The 18,825-nt window shown below is 42.0% G+C and overlaps 2 protein-coding genes across 2 annotated transcripts; one reads left to right on the forward strand and one right to left on the reverse strand.

The window, feature by feature from the left end:
* The first annotated feature begins 658 nt into the window (after nucleotides 1-658).
* cldn7a (claudin 7a) lies at nucleotides 659-16,763 on the forward strand. The gene is made up of 4 exons (XM_023972760.2): nucleotides 659-1,293; nucleotides 4,362-4,526; nucleotides 12,291-12,375; nucleotides 13,451-16,763. Exons 1-4 carry the CDS (start codon nucleotides 1,071-1,073, stop codon nucleotides 13,623-13,625), a joined length of 648 nt encoding a protein of 215 aa, XP_023828528.1. The 5' UTR covers nucleotides 659-1,070; the 3' UTR covers nucleotides 13,626-16,763.
* LOC111953469 (uncharacterized) lies at nucleotides 15,615-18,271 on the reverse strand. The gene is made up of 3 exons (XM_070435602.1): nucleotides 18,071-18,271; nucleotides 17,364-17,692; nucleotides 15,615-17,095 (listed from the first exon to the last, which is right to left on the reverse strand). Exons 2-3 carry the CDS (start codon nucleotides 17,551-17,553, stop codon nucleotides 17,043-17,045), a joined length of 243 nt encoding a protein of 80 aa, XP_070291703.1. The 5' UTR covers nucleotides 17,554-17,692; nucleotides 18,071-18,271; the 3' UTR covers nucleotides 15,615-17,042.
* Between the last annotated feature and the right edge of the window lie 554 nt (nucleotides 18,272-18,825).

Below are 18,825 nucleotides of genomic sequence, written 5' to 3' on the forward strand. Positions count from 1 at the left end.
CCCTAACTCACGCCCTGACCAAACTAAAATAGAAACACAAAAAAGGAACTAAGGTCAGGACGTGACAATTGCTGCTAAAATCTGGGTAAAAGATTGAAAGGAATGTGATTGTTATTTAGTATTGCTTGCATTTATAAAGTCTAGACAATAAAAATATTATTCCGACAAAGATTTTATTAAAGATTGATAATATTCTAATGAGATGTATCCTGTGTTTTAAATTACATAACAAACTAGGTTTACCTACTGAACTGAACAATGCAATATGATTCAACACAAGACTAAAGTATTATAAATAATCAGGTGGATATTTTGGTAACATTTTACTTAAAGCATTCACGTATACTGATGTCTAACTTGTTATAAGCACATATAGGCCTTTAWAATGTTATTAACAAGGCCTATAATGCCATCTCTCTTAATACAAATGCACATCTATGACTACAAGGAGAGGCATCACTAACTGTTAAACAAGTTCTAAGAAAAGGTCCATTACTGTCATCTGGACAACTGTTGAAGGTAAAWGATGAACCCACTGCGGGGGTCAGCCCGATATGAACTGTACGGTGGTTTTTACAGTACCGACTACCGACCCGCTAGAGCTTGAGGAACAACCTCTTCCTCGGAATGCAGGAGTAGCCAAATCAATGGGCGTGACATAACGGTAACTGCCACCGGAGGAGGGGATGCGAGAAGAGACCTACGCATCACCGGGCACGGGACACCTCTTGCGCACACACCATCCAGAATTWAAATATTCCGTCCGCACTCTCACTACTACAGTATTCAAGGAGCGGCTCGAACTATAACAGAAAACAGGTGGAAAGGAGATAGACAAGCAAAAACTTTTCACAACTCAGAGATTGTGTTTACTGATTCTGCCGCGTAAAAGGAACATAGGTAGATAGACCTAATTGGAAGGATAACGACAGCAGGTGTAGTGAGAAAGGGTAGGCAGCAAGATAACCTTAGCCTTTGGACACACGCACCCAAAGGATTCTTAKTTTTTTCGCCAACAGAAACGTATTTATTTAGGAATCAAAATAATCCACAAAATCTTTTTTTTCAAGATGGCAAACTCGGGAATTCAACTTTTAGGATTCGCCCTGTCACTCGTCGGTGTTATTGCACTCATTGTGGGGACCATTCTGCCACAGTGGAAGATGTCTGCGTACATAGGAGACAACATCATAACGGCGGTTGCCATGTACCAAGGATTATGGATGTCATGCGCTTTTCAGAGCACAGGGCAGCTCCAATGTAAAATATACGACTCGATCCTGCAGCTCGACAGTAAGTATAGATGCTTTAAAGTGGCAATCAGAAGTTGAAACAATAAGAAAGCGATCCCCGCCTCTGTTTTGGTAAAAAGCTGATGGATGTGGCTGGAGAAATACACCCATTCCCAAATTCATAGACAAAGCTATGGATACAAGGACTGACCATCCATGTTATCAAAATTATAGTTTTAAGCATGTTTCAAGGTTATATAGTGTTTGTTTATGTTTACTTTGTTTACATTATTGGAGTTAAACGATGTTATATTTTGGGTTCTGATGGGGCAGTTATAAGTTATATTCTTCAAGAATCAATGGGTACATATCATTAATTTATAAATTCCAAAAAGGGATGTARCAACTGCAGATTGCCAGTTTAAGCAAAATATTTCATTTATGCCATGCTTATTTTTTCTTTCAATGTCTGTGACTATATGTGCATCCTGTGCAGCACTTTCTTGTATATCCACTATTATCTAATTATCAAAGGAGGATTTCCGTGAAGATGGTGACTTCACTTGTGTCAGGAAGTCTCATGTTGTACCAGTAAATAGTATTGATTGACGGGAGATACAGGTGAGCAGACACCTGAGACGGTCAGCTGAGGTTCCCCACACTCCCCTTTATGGKGCAGTGCATCCTCAATACAGCACATTGGTGCCGCTGATAAAGGTGTTGRCTCAGAGCTGTTAGTCAGTCATTGCCCCTCATGGTTATCCTTTAGTAGCACCCTTCGTGTTAACATACAGTGGGATATTGTTAACTTCTGGCACCCTCTCACCAACCTCCCCACCCACCTCCACCCCTCTCTGCTGTATATTCTCACATGGCTGGGCCGCTCCACCCCCTAAGCAGGCCCCTGCCCATTCATCACCCACTGTTCCCTGGCATAGAGAGGGGACTGGGGGCTGGCTGGGGCTCCAGATGCCAGAGACGACTTGGTCCTAACGACCTAACGGTAAACAACCAGAAGAATACAGAACACAGGAGTAGCCATGGCGACAGCAGCACAGTACCCTGTACAGGAATTTTACCTCCTCCCACTTCGGTTCGCCCCAAACCCTTAGGGCACCATGATGACGGGAACCAGGGTGTGATTTGATATAACTCCCCATCTACTCCTGTTGATTTCTCTGGTCATAGTTGTTGGTGTGAGGGGTTTCATTGAACAGAGAGGCTTGTTCAGATTCAGAACACTTAGGGGGGGGGGGGGGGGGCAGTTTTAACCTGTTGTAACTGCACCTGCTGACAGAGAGCAGGTTTGAGGGTTATTGGAAGGGTACAGGGGGATGGGGTACAGAGGTGATGGGGTGATAGTCCATGGTAGCCCCTATTTGCATGCTGGTGAAAGGACCCTCATTATGTTTAAAGTACAGCAGAAGATTAGTATTTCTTCCTTCCTCTCTCCTCCTTATCACCCTCTTGCCCTCTCCGCCTCCCTYTCTCCTCCCTCTCCTCCCCACCCACAGTTGCCCTCTCTCCCACCCTCATCCTCAAAWCCAATTTTATTGGTCACATACACATATTTAGCAGATGYTATTGTGGGTGTAGCAAAAATGCTTGTGTTCCTARCTCCAACAGTKCAGTMGCATCTAACAATTCACATCAATACACACCAATCTAAAAGTAAAAGAAAGGTACTCTCTCCCTCTCTCCTTCCCTCCCTCCCTTTCTCAGGGATGGAGGGTTGTGTTTGTGAGCTCAGGGATGGCCTGGACTGGCACAGACTGGTTCAGGGTGGACCAAGGAGGTACTCTCCCTCTCTGTCTCCCACCCTCTGTCAGTTTTATGAGGGAGGTGACAGATTAGGGTGTCCCGACAGTAGCTTTCACTGCCCCCTTCCTCTCAACAAAAGCAGATGGAAGAGAGAGAGAGCGTGAAAGAGAGAGAGTGAGACAGGGAGAGAGGGGGGAGGGAGAGGGAGGGTGTATCTCAGGGTTTCTCATCCAGGAAAACACACACATTAAAGTATCCTGTCAGCGCACATTAAACCCCAGTGATCCATAGAGCTGTGTTTATACAGTCACTTGTTTAAATCCAATACTTTGTGAACACCATACTCTAAATGATCCATGGTTGGGGTTGGATTGTGTTGATAATGCATATTTTATATTTGTTCACACCTTTTGTTTACTTGCTGATAAAAAACGAAAGTTTATTAATTGACATTTGCAATATATCCCCCATGCCTATAAATGAAAGCTTTCTATACAATATCCTTCTATAACTGTACCCTCTCTCAATTCAATTCAATTCAATTCAATTGACTTTATTGACATGGCAAGTTATTATTAACTTCATTGTCAAAGTATACATATCGAAAAATTTCAATAAAGTATATATGTTATATATACACAAAATATATATATATTATATATAAATAAATGGTGGGACTAACAGCAATAATAATAGTAGTAGTGGACATGCGGATTACCATTAATAACAGCTACAACACAAATATTAATCAGAACAACAATACATTAAAGCAACGAGTAGAGAGACGAGATGACACATGACCTGGTACGGAAAAACGCAAAACAAAACTAAGCTAAATGGGAAATATTATCAACATTACTTTGCATTTTTCACTGGCTGTCCTCAGGCTGTGGCAGGGAGGACACATATTTGGCTGCCAACTGCCATTTTGGCTTTTCACCCAACAATATTTGAATTTTTCTTCATCTTTTATAGTTTCAAATTCTTTGTATTGAATTATAATTTTGGGAAAGAAATATGCTCTTAGGTCTGAGTATTTGTCACAGTGTAGTAGGAAATGCCTTCTGTCTCTACCTCTCCCCTGGAGCAGAGTGAGCAGCCTGTCCTCCTCTGGCAGCCAGGTTTGTCTGTGACGACCGGTCTCTATAGCTAGACTGTGCTCACTGAGTCTGTACCTAGTCAATGTTTTCCTCAGTTTTCTATCAAATGAGGGGTCTCTCTCTCTCTCTCTCACTCTCACTCTCACTCTCATTCACTCACATGCCTACTAATCCTCTCATTCTCTCACTATCTTGCTACTCCTTTCCCTCCTCTCCCTTATCCCTCTCTCGCTCCCCTCCCTGGTGTTTGTGTGCGTGTGTGTCTCAGGTGCTCTCCAGGCCACCCGTGCCCTGATGATCGTTGGCATCATCGTATCCATCGCTGGGCTGGGCGTGGCCACCATGGGCATGAAGTGTACCACCTGCGGAGGGAACAACAAAGTGCGCAAGTCTCGGACCGCCATGACTGGAGGCATCATCCTACTGATTGGAGGTGAGAGAGGGAGGGAGAGAAAGAGAGAGAGAGAGAGAGATCAGGAGAATCCCCACAAACATGTATTTTCTTCGGGTCCAGAGTTTTCCCTACGTGATTAAATGACTTGGTCATGAAAATCTCAGGGCCCTACTTTTGTAAAAAAAAAATCTAGCTGGTCTGAAATCCATGCACATTAGATCTCTTGATCATTCTGGTCCATACCAGGAGCTATAGAAAGAGATCAAGAGAATCACCCCAGTCAGTTGGTCACAATTATAAATGAGGGGTTTGTTCCTCTGTCTGGCCACCAGCTGCTCTCCCACTCATCTAAACCACGTTGCACAATAAAAGTCCCACTCATCTACCTAGGTTCCCCTGGAGATCAAAGAGGGAGAGAATGGGCACGTTTTACTGACTGTGGCTATTACTCTGACACTATTCCCTATTTAGTGCACTACTTTTCACTAGTCAAATGTCACTGGTCACTGGTGGTCAAATGTAGGGCACTATATAGGGAATAGGGTGTCATTTGGGACACAGGTTGATACTGTTATATAAGAGGTCATTAGAAACTCTCATAGAACAATGCCAGTAAAAAGCTCATGGGTTTCAGAGTAGAAAAAAATATGCACTGAAATGTGTTGTTTTCAATTTTAGTAGACACTCTGATCCAGAGGAATTAGGGTTAAGTGCCTTGCTCAAGGGCACATTGACAGGTTTTTCAACTAGTCATCTCAGGGATTTGAACCTAACCTTTCGGTTACTGGCCCAATGCTCTTAACCACTAGACTACCTGCAATTTTACAGGTCTAAAGTGTCTCAGAGTAGGAGTGCTGATCTAGGATCAGTTTTGCCTTTTAGATTATAATGAACGAACCAGCATGCAATCTTAGATCATGTGAAAACTCTTATAGGACAATGGCAGTATGGTTGGGGGGGGGATTTAATAGCTAGCCGCCCATTGACTTCTTGAGAAGTGTTTGGCTCCCCTCTCTCAAATACGTATTGATGATACCTGGATGTACTGATCTGCCATTGTCTTASGTCAGATTGCGCTTCAATTCCGCCTGCACTGATCTGTCTCGTATCTCGCAAAGCGTAATGGGATAGCTCGAAAGTAGTCCGGCTACAATGGGTTATCATAACATTACCTAGGTAACGTTGTCTGCTGAAYCCCATTTATGCCTCAAAATCGTCTCAATTAATCTAAGCTAAAACAATGAATCTGTCAATAATAGGGCTGTGACATTTTGTCAGCCGTTGATTGTCAAGCAAATAACTGCCGGTCTCATGGTAATTGCCTGTTAATTAACATAAACGYGTTTAGCATCTCCTGGCTTCCACGCATAGCCTATAAACCACTGATGCAGACCTTYGGAATGTCTACMTTAACATTAAGTATAATAAATCAATTTAATATAGCCTACACCATCACAATAAAACCATTATTTATTTTAGACAGGTCTAAAGAAACATGACATGAAGAAAATGTAGTCTATTTCAGAAGAACAGAATAGCATGCCCTGACGTTATGTTAGGCCCTGATCTGGCTATGCCATATGGCTGTGGGATACACTAGTTAATTTAGCATACAAGATCTGGTTAGAATTCCATTGCATTATTATATAGTATGAGGAATACAATTGAAAACAGCTGAATAAAATAGAAAGGATATTTTCTCCAAATGATTTCAGAGGGAGTGCGCACATGTGGCACTGTATTGAGCAGGTAACAAAGAAACAGGTTCTCCAAATACTTAATTTAGAGTTATTTATGCACCTTTAATTGTAATACAAACGTTGGGCTATATGTTTTGATTTTTAATACATTCCAAGGCTATATGATGTGACTCTAATGATGATTTGAAAAAAGTCTCATGAAAGGCATGAGCTCTGCTTTGTTTCTTGCACAGGCTGCACACACTTCATCAGTCTCTCATTCACAATTTGACAAGCACTTGATAATATTCTCACCAAGCCTCGAATTTCCCGGCGGCATCCTCCTTGTGTGGCCGTTTTGCCCTTGGGCTGAATATAATAATTATAATTCCCTTCTCCCGGCTACTAATCGCTGTGCTCCTAAGCACCTCTCACTCACATGGCTCTCTCAGAGATCTCAATTCTTATTAAATCAAATTAAATCACATTTTATTTGTCACATACACATGGTTAGCAGATGTTAATGCGAGTGTAGCGAAATGCTTGTGCTTCTAGTTCCGACAATGCAGTAATAACCAACGAGTAATCTAACCTAACAATTCCACAACTACTACCTTATACACACAAGTGAAAAGGGATAAAGAATATGTACATAAAGATATATGAATGAGTGATGGTACAGAACGCCATAGGCAAGATGCAGTAGATGGTATAGAGTACAAGTATATACATATGAGATGAGATAATGTAGGGTATATAATCAGTAAAGTGGCATAGTTCTTAAAGTGGCTAGTGATGAGGTATTACATAAAGATGGCAAGATGCAGTAGATGATATAGAGTACAGTACAGTATATACATATGAGATGAGTAATGTAGGGTATGTAAACATTATATTAAGTGGCATTGTTTAAAGTGGTAGTGATACATTTTTACATACATTCCATCAATTCCCATTATTAAAGTGGCTGGAGTTGAGTCAGTATGTTGGCAGCAGCCACTAAATGTTAGTGGGTGGCTGTTTTAACAGTCTGATGGTCTTGAGATAGAAGCTGTTTTTCAGTCTCTCTCGTCCTGCTTTTGAATGCACCTGTACTGACGCCTTCTGGATGATAGCGGGGTAACAGGAGTGGTCGGGTGGTTGTTGTCTGATATCTTTATGGCCTTCCTGTGACATCGGGTGGTGTAGGGTGTCTGGAGGGCAGGTAGTTGCCCCGGTGTGCGTTGGCAGACCACTACTCTGGAGAGCCTTGACGTTGTGGCGGAGCACTTGCGTACCAGGCGGTGATACAGCCCGAAGATGCTCTCGATTGTGCATCGATTGTGCAAGTTTGTGAAGTGCTTTTGGTGACAAGCCGAATTTCTTCAGCCTTCCTGAGGTTGAAGAGGCGCTGTTGTGTGGGTGGACCATTTAGGTTTGTCCGTGATGTGTGTACGCCAAGGACTTAAAACTTACTACCCTCTCCACTACTGTCCCGTCGATGTGGATAGTGGGGTGCTCCCTCTGCTTGTTTCTCCTGAAGTCCACAATCATCTCACAATCATCTCTTTGTTTTGTTGACGTTGAGAGGTTATTTTCCTGACACAACACTCCGAGGGCCCTCACCTCCTCCCTGTAGGCCGTCTCGTCGTTGTTTGGTAATCAAGCCTACCACTGTAGTGTCGTCCGAAAACTTGATGATTGAGTTGGAGGCGTGCATGGCCCGCAGCTCGTGGGTGAACAGGGAGTACAGGAGAGGGCTCAGAACGCACCCTTGTGGGGCCCCAGTGTTGAGGATCAGCGGGGTGGAGATGTTGTTACCTACCTCACCACCTGGGGGCGGCCCGTAAGAAGTCCAGTACCAGTTGCACAGGGCGGGGTCGAGACCCAGGGTCTCGAGCTTGATGACGAGTTTGGAGGGTACTAGGTGTTAATTGCTGAGCTGTAGTCGATGAACAGCATTCTCACATAGGTATTCCTCTTGTCCAGATGGGTTAGGGCAGTGTGCAGTGTGGTTGCGATTGCGTCGTCTGTGGACCTATTGGGGTCGCTAAGCAAATTGGAGTGGGTCTAAGGGTGGTAAGGTAGGGTGGAGGTGATATGGTCTTGATTAGTCTCTCAAAGCACTTCATGAATGACGGAAGTGAGTGCTAACGGGGCGGTAGTCGTTTAGCTCAGTTACTTAGCTTTCTTGGAACAGGAACAATGGTGGCCTCTGAAGCCTGTGGAACAGCAGACTGGGATAAGGATTGATTGAATATGTCCGTAAACACACCAGCCAGCTGGTCTGCGCATGCTCTGAGGACCCGGCTGGGAATGCCGTCTGGGCCTGCAGCCCTGCGAGGGTTAACACGTTTAAATGTTTTACTCACCTCAGCTGCAGTGAAGGAGAGCCCGCAGGTTTTGGTAGCGGGCCGTGTCAGTGGCACTGTATTGTCCTCAAAGCGAACAAAAAAGTTTAGTCTGTCTGGGAGCAAGACATTAGCCAATGCTCGTCACGTGATCGGGTCCATCTCACAGGCATCTTAGCTTCGAAGTAGACTACAAGTGGAGACAGACACATCAGGGACGCAACTGCGCGTTTCCTTCTTATCTCATTCCGAGGAGCATATTCAAGATGTTAGAAGAACTGTCCACATTTACTTTTCATCAGCCAACAAGATGAGTAGGCCTAACGAACAGCAAAAGCACTAACCTATGTCCATCTACTATCCCCYATAGTACAAAAGTTTACCTATTCTATTGGTTCTGTGTGAGAAATAAATATTCCAAACATACTCTTGTGTACTCATACTCTCAGACAGTTGTGGGATGCGATAGATCCCAAGAAATACAGACTTATTTTTGTTTTAATATGAATGCCATCAGAGGATGGACTGTTTAAAGTAAGACCGGAATGGAGCCCAAGCCTCATTAAACAGTTTGGGGTTCCCACGTGTATTGAATTTAAAAAAAATAATCTAGTTTCAGAGAGCACAACACATCTCTCACCCAATATTTATAAGATGGGGAAGCTGCCATCTTCCAGTTCTGTAGTATTAGCCATCTAGCTAAAAGAGTTGTATAAGCAACAGTGTCCAACTGGATTCTTGACAGGGGGGTACCTATGGGCAGTACTCCAAAAAGGGCTGTAAGGGGAGACGGATCTATAACAGTGTCATATCTATCAGAGAAACATTTAAATATTAATTCCCAGAAACCTGACAGTTTAYGACAGCCCCAGAACATATGCAACAGTGTGGCTGGTTCCATTTTACATCTGACACAGGTAGGATCAAAATCAGAGAATATTCTTCCAAGTTTGGCCCMGGACCAGTGGATACGGTGAACCACCTTGAATTGAATGAGGCTGTGTCTAGTGCTAAAAGAGGACGAATGCACCCTGTGCAGCACAGATTCCGAGGTGTCTTCCCCAAGTTCCTCCCCCAAATCCTTTTTCCATCGAGTCTTTAAAGGCACCAAAGAAGGGTTCTTTCTGTAAGTCATGAATGATTGTATATACATCTGAAATTGCGCCCCTAGGAAGCTTGTTCAGCTAAAAGATGCTCTCTATAGCTGTATTCGCAGGCCTTTGGGGAAATTCAGGTGTGTTAGCTCTGACAAAGTTCCTAGTCTGGAGATAGCGGAAAAAGTGAGATTGGGGGAGGTTGAGCTTTTCCTGTAGCTGAGCAAAAGAGGCAAATGTATCATCAAAGAATAATTGGGCTAGTGAGGAGAGGCCTAGTGAGTGCCAGATGGCAAAAGCCCCATCATTCAAAGATGGAGGAAATAAAATGTTCTGATTGATTGGGCCTGATAGAGAAAAGCCTCGGAGGCTAAAGGCTAAATGGAACTGATTCAAAATTTTAAGAGACTGCTTTACAATTGGGTTGACACACCTTTTGCCTAGGGACACTGGGAGAGACGAGCACAACACAGAAGAAAGTGCAGCAGGTTTACACGATTCAGACTCCATCTGGACCCAGCAATGCGTCTAGGGCCAGTAGGATCAGTCTGCAGCCAGTACAGAAGGGCTCTGAAATTTGCAGCCCAATAGTATGTCTGAAAATTTGGTAGAGCTAAACCCCCCAATGCCTTAGGCTTCTGTAAATGTTTTCTACCAATCCGTGGTACCTTGCCATCCCAAATAAAATACAWGAATGTTTGATTAATTAAAAAAAAAAGATTTTGGAATAAAAATGGGTAAACATTAAAATAAATATAAAAATTTGGGCAACACATTCATTTTAATGACATKAATCCTTCCGATAAKWRAAAGAGGTAGCGAATTYCAAAAAGTAAAAGATTGTTTCAATCTGTCTGCTAGAGCAACAAAGTTTTCCTGAAACAAATTWGAATATTTCCTTGTCACTTTWACTCCCAAGTAGGTGAATTGATCCCGGACAATCCTAAACTGAAAACTTGTAAAAGAGCACTTTAAAGCAGCCTTATTTACAGGAAAAAGCTCACTCTTGCCTAGATTCAGCTTGTACCATGAGATTGATCCAAACTTTTTAAGAACAGATAAGGCACGTGGCAATGAGGTATCAGGGTTAGAGATAAACAAAAGGAGGTCGTCAGCATATAGCGAGACTTTCTGCTCTAAGCACGTCCTGATTATTCCTTGTATGGCATCATTAGAGCGTAGTGCAATGGTGAGAGGCTCRATTACCAAAGCAAGCAACAAGGGGGAGAGTGGACAACCCTGTCTGGATCCGCGGTGCAAGGGAAAATAGTCAGAGGACAAGTTGTTAGTCCGTACCGAAGCCATGGGGGAAAAATCAAGAATCTTTATCCACGCAATGAATTTGGGGCCAAAGCCAAATCTATAAAGGGCAGCTGTTAGGTAATCCCACTCAACGCGGTCAAAAGCTTTTTCYGCATCAAGTGAGACCACCACCTCCGGGTCCCCCGACGCTGGGGAGTACAGTATATTCATAAGGCACCTAATATTGAAAAACAAATGCCTATTTCTYACAAAGCCAGTCTGGTCAGAGTGTAWTACTTGGTGCAGCGAGCCTTCCATACGGATGGCTAAAAGCTTGGCTAGGATTCTGTAATCACAGTTTAAAAGCGAGATTGGGCGATAGGATCCACATTCCAGGGGGCCTTTGTTTTTCTTTAATAGTAATGAAATTGAAGCCTGATAAAGACTAGGYGGTAGCTTTGAGGTATTAAGGCACTCTGCAAATAATCAAGACAAGAATGGGCAAAGCAGACCAGAAAACGTCCTGTAAAATTCGGTTGGAAAACCGTCCGGACCYGGTGATTTACCACTTTTCATTGCGGACATTGCTGTTGCAATCTCCTCAGGTGTAAATTCTTCTTCTAGACAGTCATGGGAGTCTGTATCAATTGAAGGCATATTCAAGCCATTAAAGAAGGAATCAATCAGCAAAGGGTCTTGRGGGGWTTYAGAGGTGTATAGCRCAGAGTAAAATTGTTTGAATTGATCATTGATCTCTTTATATGTAACTGTGGTGGCACCAGATGGGGTCCTTATTTGTGGGATTAAAATGCCTTACCTCTGATGATCTTCTTCTGTTGGCACTCCAAACGGTCCCAGTTATATCACAAATGGTCCTTTTGTTCGATAATTTCCTTCTTTATATCCATAAAAACTCAGTTTAGCTGGTGCGTTTCAGTCAATAATCCACCCAGTTTCCTTCCATCAAAATGCATACAAAATKAATCCCAAACGTTACTAATAAACTTTTCCAAACAAGTCAAACAACGTTTATAATCAAACCTTAGACAAAATGAATCCCAAACGTTACTAATAAACTTTTCCAAACAAGTCAAACAACGTTTATAATCAAACCTTAGGTACCTTTTATACGTAAATAAACTATCAAATTTAAGACGGAGAATCGTTATTGTCTTAGCCACCATTTTGTTTTTATTTTCTCCCATTGCGATTGATAATTTAGCTAGCTATTCTGCCTATTTCATAGTGGATCAATGAAAGCGCAGTGACATCATAAATTAGGAAATATGTTTTCATATTTGAATGGCGGATGCTCTGGAATATTAAAATGTTAATATGAGTTACACATCCTACAAGACTGATCGKTTGAGGGATGAGCGTCGCTTAGGAGTGACACCATCTGACGTAAAACAATGCTGATCCGTCTGATCCCGTGAATGTTTTTTCTTTCTCATTCAGCTCTGTGTGCAGTAGTGGCCTGTTCGTGGTTCGCTCACAATGTCATCCGGGCCTTCTATAACCCTTATACTCCTGTCAACACAAAGTAAGTCAAATTTATTTATGAAGCCCTTCTTACATCAGCTAATGTCACAAAGTGCTGTACAGAAAGCCAGCCTAAAACCCCAAACAGCAAGCAATGCAAGTGTAGAAGCACGGTGGCTAGGAAAAACTCCCTAGAAAGGATGGAACCTAGGAAGAAACCTAGAGAGCAACCAGGCTATGAGGGGTGGCCAGTCCTCTTCTGGCTGTGCCAGGTAGAGATTATAATAGAACAAGGCCAAGATGTTCAAATGTTCATAGATGACCAGCAGGGTCAAATAATAATAATCACAGTGGTTGTAGAGGGTGCAACAGGTCAGCACCTCAGGAGTAAATGTCAGTTGGCTTTTCATAGCCGATCATTCAGAGTATCTCTACCGCTCTTGCTGTCTCTAGAGATTTGAAAACAGCAGGTCTGGGACAAGGTAGCACGTCCGGTGAACAGGTCAGGGTTCCMTAGCCGCAGGCAGAACAGTTGAGATTGGAAAAAGCAGCACAAMCAGGTGGACTGGGGAYAGCAAGGAGTCATCAGGCCAGGTAGTCCTGAGGCATGGTCCTAGGGCTCAGGTCCAMCGAAAGAAAGAGAATTAGAGAGAGTATACTTAAATTCACACAGGACACCGGATAAGACAGCAGAAATACTCCAGATATAACAGACTGACSCTAGCCACCCAACACAAACTATTGCAGCATAAATACTGGAGGCTGAGACAGCCCTGGCTGCCAACACAATTCCTGAATATTTTTTAGGGCTACATTAACCTGTTTGCGGTCTTACAAAAAAAGATTGCAGTTTTTAAACTGCAGTAAAGTGTAGTAACTGCAGTCGACTGGTATTTCGGACGCAGTAATTGCCGCATACTGCAGTTAAACTGCACTTTAACTGCAGTTATACTGCATTGYACTGCAGTTATACTGCACTGTGACTGCAATCTTTTTTCRTAAGGGCGAWAATRGACAAAACTATGTTTTATTATTGTAAGGCTATAGGGGCAACTTAAGGTAAAGTGTTACCRAAGAATGTWAGAACACTGCTCTAAAACCATGTCTCACCCTTTTCTTCCTCTCCCCACTCACAGGTTTGAGTTTGGAGCAGCCATCTTCATTGCCTGGGGAGGTTCTTTCCTGGACGTGCTGGGGGGAGCCATGCTGGCATCTTCCTGCCCCAGGAGTAAAAAGCCGGTGCCCAAATACCCCGCCATGAGTGGCGTGAGCGCCCGCTCACCCCCCAGCAGCACCAAGGAGTATGTGTGAGTGCCCTCTACTGCCGATAACCGGAATAACAGAAGCTTGAATATGAAAGAGTTTGTACATGGAGTCGAACGTGACTAGTCTGTTGTACTTTTGGGGCAAAAWTTTTGTGTCGCAAAAGAGCACAGATATGTATAAGAAATACCGTAAACTTCATTATATTCTGGCACCGTGATTTAATCTGAAACTTTTCTTCAACAATGTGTATTAAAGGATGCTGTTATTTAACTAGAGTTTCGTAAACTGAGCAATGCATAAAGAGTAACGCATGAGTTTCAAATTAAACCAGCTGCCAGATTATGAGATTTACTGTATTTTTTGTTGTTGCACAGATCTGTGCTCTTTTGGACAGCGTAAATGTTGCCCATKAAGTTTGCATTTGGGGGGCATATCGGGATAGTATGACAGGATGACAAAAAAAGAAAGAATTACTAGATGTGAATATAGTTTTACAGAGCAGACCGCCCGACCCCCACCCCAACAAGACTCTATCATGCAGTAGTTTGTTTTTGAGTGACGTCTCTCACCACCTCCCAACATTCCACAATTGTTTATGAATTTATGAGTGGGCCTCACAAATACACTGTAATTGGTTATTGGATGCGCCTTATATTAACAGACCATGTCTTAGGGTGTATGTTCTCGTATTACACACACACACACACACACACACACACACACACACACACACACTTCTCGTATTACAGCCAAGATGCAGTATCATGGCAAACACTCTCACCCCCCTGTAAGAAACACTGTGCATTTAATTTAGCATTTCCATTGTAATTGAAGGTAATAAATTAAACTCGGTGTGGCGCTAAGGGCATACTTTTGGCATACTCAGGGGATAGCTATGTATGTATAATAGCAAAAGGGACTAGCGCGCCACCAGTTCTTTTACAATGGAGTTTTCTGTCGACACGACTGTCTCCAGTGGCGTTCAACGTTCARGCCAAGTGTTGACGTCACACTAGTTGTGAGTGACTGCATACACTATGGTGAATCCCMGAGCAATTCACTACTGCACTCCAAAAGGGAGAGGGCTTTTCATACAGGCCTGCAATATACTCTATCCCATTATAAATTATCTTTCACCACAGTCATTCTTAGCAGGTGCCTTGACTATTACTATTACTAAGGAGTGTTTGTTTTTATTACTGTAATACACAATATATATTATTATCATCAAACAGGTTTTTATTTATGTGTTTGACCATGCTCTGTTCTGATGTCCACACTAGTATTCTACTTAGGACGGCGCAATATGTTTGGAATGCATTCTATATAGTATGATAGTGTTGAGTTCTGGTTGTAGCCTCTGTTTGTGTTTTAAATGTAGCAGAATATGGTAGTACCATTCCCAAGTGCTWGTGTAGTCTTGTGTCTCCAGTTCAGTCTTGTGTTTTTGCTTTTAGCTTTAGATAGCATRAATAATATTTTATGTTTGATATTTGTGATCATGGAGAAAGCTCAACTATCCTGCCTTTGACTGAAAAGATGCTCAGCGGAATTTTAACCCTGGGTGCTTTTGTATTAGGTGATGTTGTAAGCATAGAAATACAATTATTAGATAGTAATAGTAACTAGATTACTAAATAGTAATTATATTTCTATGGTTGTAAGATGTCCAAAAGGTTTCTAGAAATTTTTATTTTTATTAATGGCCATGTAGCTTACTACATAATACATGTTCTTCTACAATTTGTATATCTAGCCCGTTTTTCTTTTATTGAAAGTTTATCCAATGGTTCTTGTTTTCTCATAACAACAGTTGAAATGCAATGTTATAACTGTCAATATCCCAATATGGAACATCTCTGATAATAAAATACACAACAGGAATATAATACAACGGGTGATGTGTGTTCTTTGTCGTATTTGGTTCGACATGGGKGCTCGTATTTGGCTGTTTTGAAGTACGACAGGGGCGAGTGTAATTCTGGAGGTTGCATTTCAATCATAATGATATAATAAATGTTCCATTAAAAAAGAAAAGCTCTTCCCTCCTTTATTACCAATAATGAATTATTATGCAAAAATCATCAAATTTTCATGCAAACATTCTCAATGCACATAACAATTMCATCCATTTAAGCCATGTGATCATGACAGCGCCACTATTAGCTATGCTGTGAAATGCAATGTTTCACTGAAAGTAGTGACCAGTGTACAAGAAAGTTACAGGCATTAGTTAGGTCAACATTGTCCTTATAGTCCACGTGAAATATTGTATGTGTCCCAAACGGCACCCTATTCCATGTCCCAAACGGCACCCTATTCCCTATATAGTGCACTACTTTTGACTATGGCCCATAGGACCTATGTAGGGAATAGGGTGCCATTTGGGACTCAACCTTTATGATAAAAACATTTAAACAACGAAGAAGAAATTAGCCCTTCTGGACAGGAAGTATGCCCTGACTTGTTGATGCTTAAATAGAATCCGTGCATAGAAATATGTAAAGTTTCATCGTCACATATTTAACAGTCATTCCCACAAAGTGCACCATTACGCAATAACATAAGAAAAACAACAAACCATATATTATATCAACTCTTTAAAAAAATGTGCTGGAAAATAATAGCCATCCATAATTGATTTATAACAAGGTAATAAACCAAAACAATATTTTTTTTGTAAATATAAATGATCAGTAGTAACCTTTTCCAACTGTCCCTGCATTCCAAAACAGTGATCATTCAGCAGTAACCTGATACTCCACAAGGTGAGAGAACCACAGATTTAGGTTAAATCACAACTGTCAGTAACTCAACATGTAACGTACAGGTGGAACATTAACAGGCTTCCGTCCTGCCTTCTTCTACACAACATCCACCTTGTAAAATCAGTAACCAAGAAAACTGTATTCATAGCCTCTGTGTGCTGATCTAAGATCAGACTTGCCTTTTAGATGATATTAAATAAGATTCTATAGACAAGTGGGGACCTGATCCTAGATCAGCACTCCTACTCCATTTTACCTTATCATTTAAAGAGTGCAACTTTTTTTCAAATATAGCCCTTTAGAAGCTTTAAAGACAAGCCACACTGTACTTTCCCAAGTGCAGATAGTCCACTACAGAGGTAATAAGAGCAGAACAAGTTTCAGTACAATTCATTCACAGTATAACAACAGACAAGTTAACCGCAATATACAAGCTTTTGATGCAAAGGTCTATAGAATCCTAAAATTAATGTCTAGAACTAATGTCTAGAATTCCGGCAATAGAACTGTCCCTCAATGTGCCACGATGAGCTTTTCAGCTATGATATCCTAGGCCAAGCTTCAGGGGAGGTCACTTGTAAAGTTGATTGATCAAGGTCAAATTGATTCAGTTGAGTTTGGCTTCGAAGATCTTCATTGGCACATGTGGTGTGGTTTAGGAGATGGGTGAGAGGTTGAGGGACACGGAACATTATTATTGGCTATTATTATTCATGATGTCATCCACGTCCTCATCCCCTAGGTCCACTGGGAAAGAGAAAGGTGACAATTAGTTGAATATCTGCTCATACGAGTGTCAATAAGGTTGAGAATAATCATATTTTATTCCTATTTTGATAAGATTATATAGTTGTGGGGGAGGCTAAAAAGATGACAGATTCTGGTTTTAAATGTCTCTATCTTGGTCTATACTCATAAAACCTGACATAACCACAAAATCGCAATACAGTAGGCATATATCTCTTTCTCAAAATATGTGGGTGTACAGGGAGAGGAATATTTCCACTTTACTCACCTTTCTTGGAACGACCAATTTGTCCGAGTTTGGGCGCCCGCTGCCCTAGTCTCTGGGGGTTGGGCCTCTCATGCCCATTCTGTGCTACCTGCCTATGTCCCGGGTTGAACTGGCCGGCCGGACCGGGCTGTCGCGGGCCATTCGATGGAATCAGATCTGGCATTCCTGACGATCCGTACATCTCTCCCATACAGAAGGTCGCGCGCAGTATTTCTCCGTTGAGTCCACTTGGTGTCCCCCTCTTCTCACGTCGAGGTTGGGTTTACTTCCGCAATGGTGTTCTGGGATTTTTGATACGCGAAATCAGCAGATATAGTGCTTTGACACACCTACGGATGGGGAAATAGTTGCCATGAAATTAGTTGCGTTCATGAGTATTAACCAAATAAAGTACGCATAACGGGAGAAGCTCGTTTTCCGATGAAACAACAGTATTGACGAAGTCTCTTAGCTACATAATTACTCACATTGAGCCTATGAATTATATAGTGGCCTACCTGTACACATAAACATCGTGTTGCAATAGCCTATACAATATGGATACATTTCTGGACTTAAGTGTAAAGTGTTGTGTGTGTCATGTCAATGTCCATATTTGCCATGCCGGCCTGGGCTATAAGAAAGCGTACCCATGTACCCTTTTCCTTATAACTAATAATTAACAGACGTTTTGTGTATAATAGTCCAGCTATAAACAACACTATTACCTTAAAGATCCGTCGTTTGTATGAACAAGATGAATCCCGGTAAACGGTCTATTCGGTGTTATTCTACCCCCGCAGTTGTTGTTTATCTGCTCCGTGTCGTGCTTGTTTTAGGAAGTCTCCGCTTAAAGGAACAGCACCTTCTGTCGTAACTCTCACTGGGGGATTTCCTAGTTGTTCTGACTCACACGCATTGCTCTTTCTACGTCACTGCGAGGGACTGTATTGAAACGTGGGTGTAATAGAACCTACCCGCGCCATCCACGCAATATATGCATAACCAATAACGCACCGACCACATAAAATAGGTGACTCATCTGCGGTAGCTGGTTTCTTCCAGATGCATTGAGGTCAAATGGCAGATAAAAAAGTTTGGACACACCTACTCATTCAAGGGTTTTCTTTATTTTTACTATTTTCTAGAATAATAGTGATGACATCAAAGCTATGCCATAACACATGGAAGCATGTAGTAGCCAAAAAAAGTGTTAAATAAATCAAAATATATTTTAGATTTTAGATTCTTCAAAGTAGCCACCTTTGCACACTTTTGGCATGCTCTCAAGCAGCTTCATGAGGAATGCTTTTCCAACAGTCTTGAAGGAGATACAACATATGCTGAGCACTTGTTGGCTACTTTTCCTTTATTCTGCAGTCCAACTCATCCCAAACCATCTCAATTGGGTTGAGGTCAGGTGATTGTGGAGGCCAGGTCATCTGATGCAGCACTTCATCACTCTCCTTCTTGGTCAAATAGC

This window comes from Salvelinus sp. IW2-2015, linkage group LG3 (assembly GCF_002910315.2).
Source record: "Salvelinus sp. IW2-2015 linkage group LG3, ASM291031v2, whole genome shotgun sequence".
Classification (NCBI taxonomy): Eukaryota; Metazoa; Chordata; class Actinopteri; order Salmoniformes; family Salmonidae; genus Salvelinus; species Salvelinus sp. IW2-2015.

Excerpts from the sequence above, each read along its gene's own strand:
- cldn7a (XM_023972760.2), top strand. The coding sequence starts at position 1,071 with ATGGCAAACTCGGGAATTCAACTTTTAGGATTCGCCCTGTCACTCGTC. Across the intron at positions 4,527-12,290 it reads CATCATCCTACTGATTGGAG|CTCTGTGTGCAGTAGTGGCC; the intron begins GTGAGAGAGGGA and ends TTTCTCATTCAG. Across the intron at positions 12,376-13,450 it reads TATACTCCTGTCAACACAAA|GTTTGAGTTTGGAGCAGCCA; the intron begins GTAAGTCAAATT and ends CCCCACTCACAG.
- LOC111953469 (XM_070435602.1), bottom strand. The coding sequence starts at position 17,553 with ATGGGAGAGATGTACGGATCGTCAGGAATGCCAGATCTGATTCCATCG. Across the intron at positions 17,096-17,363 it reads AATTGGTCGTTCCAAGAAAG|TGGACCTAGGGGATGAGGAC; the intron begins GTGAGTAAAGTG and ends TCTCTTTCCCAG.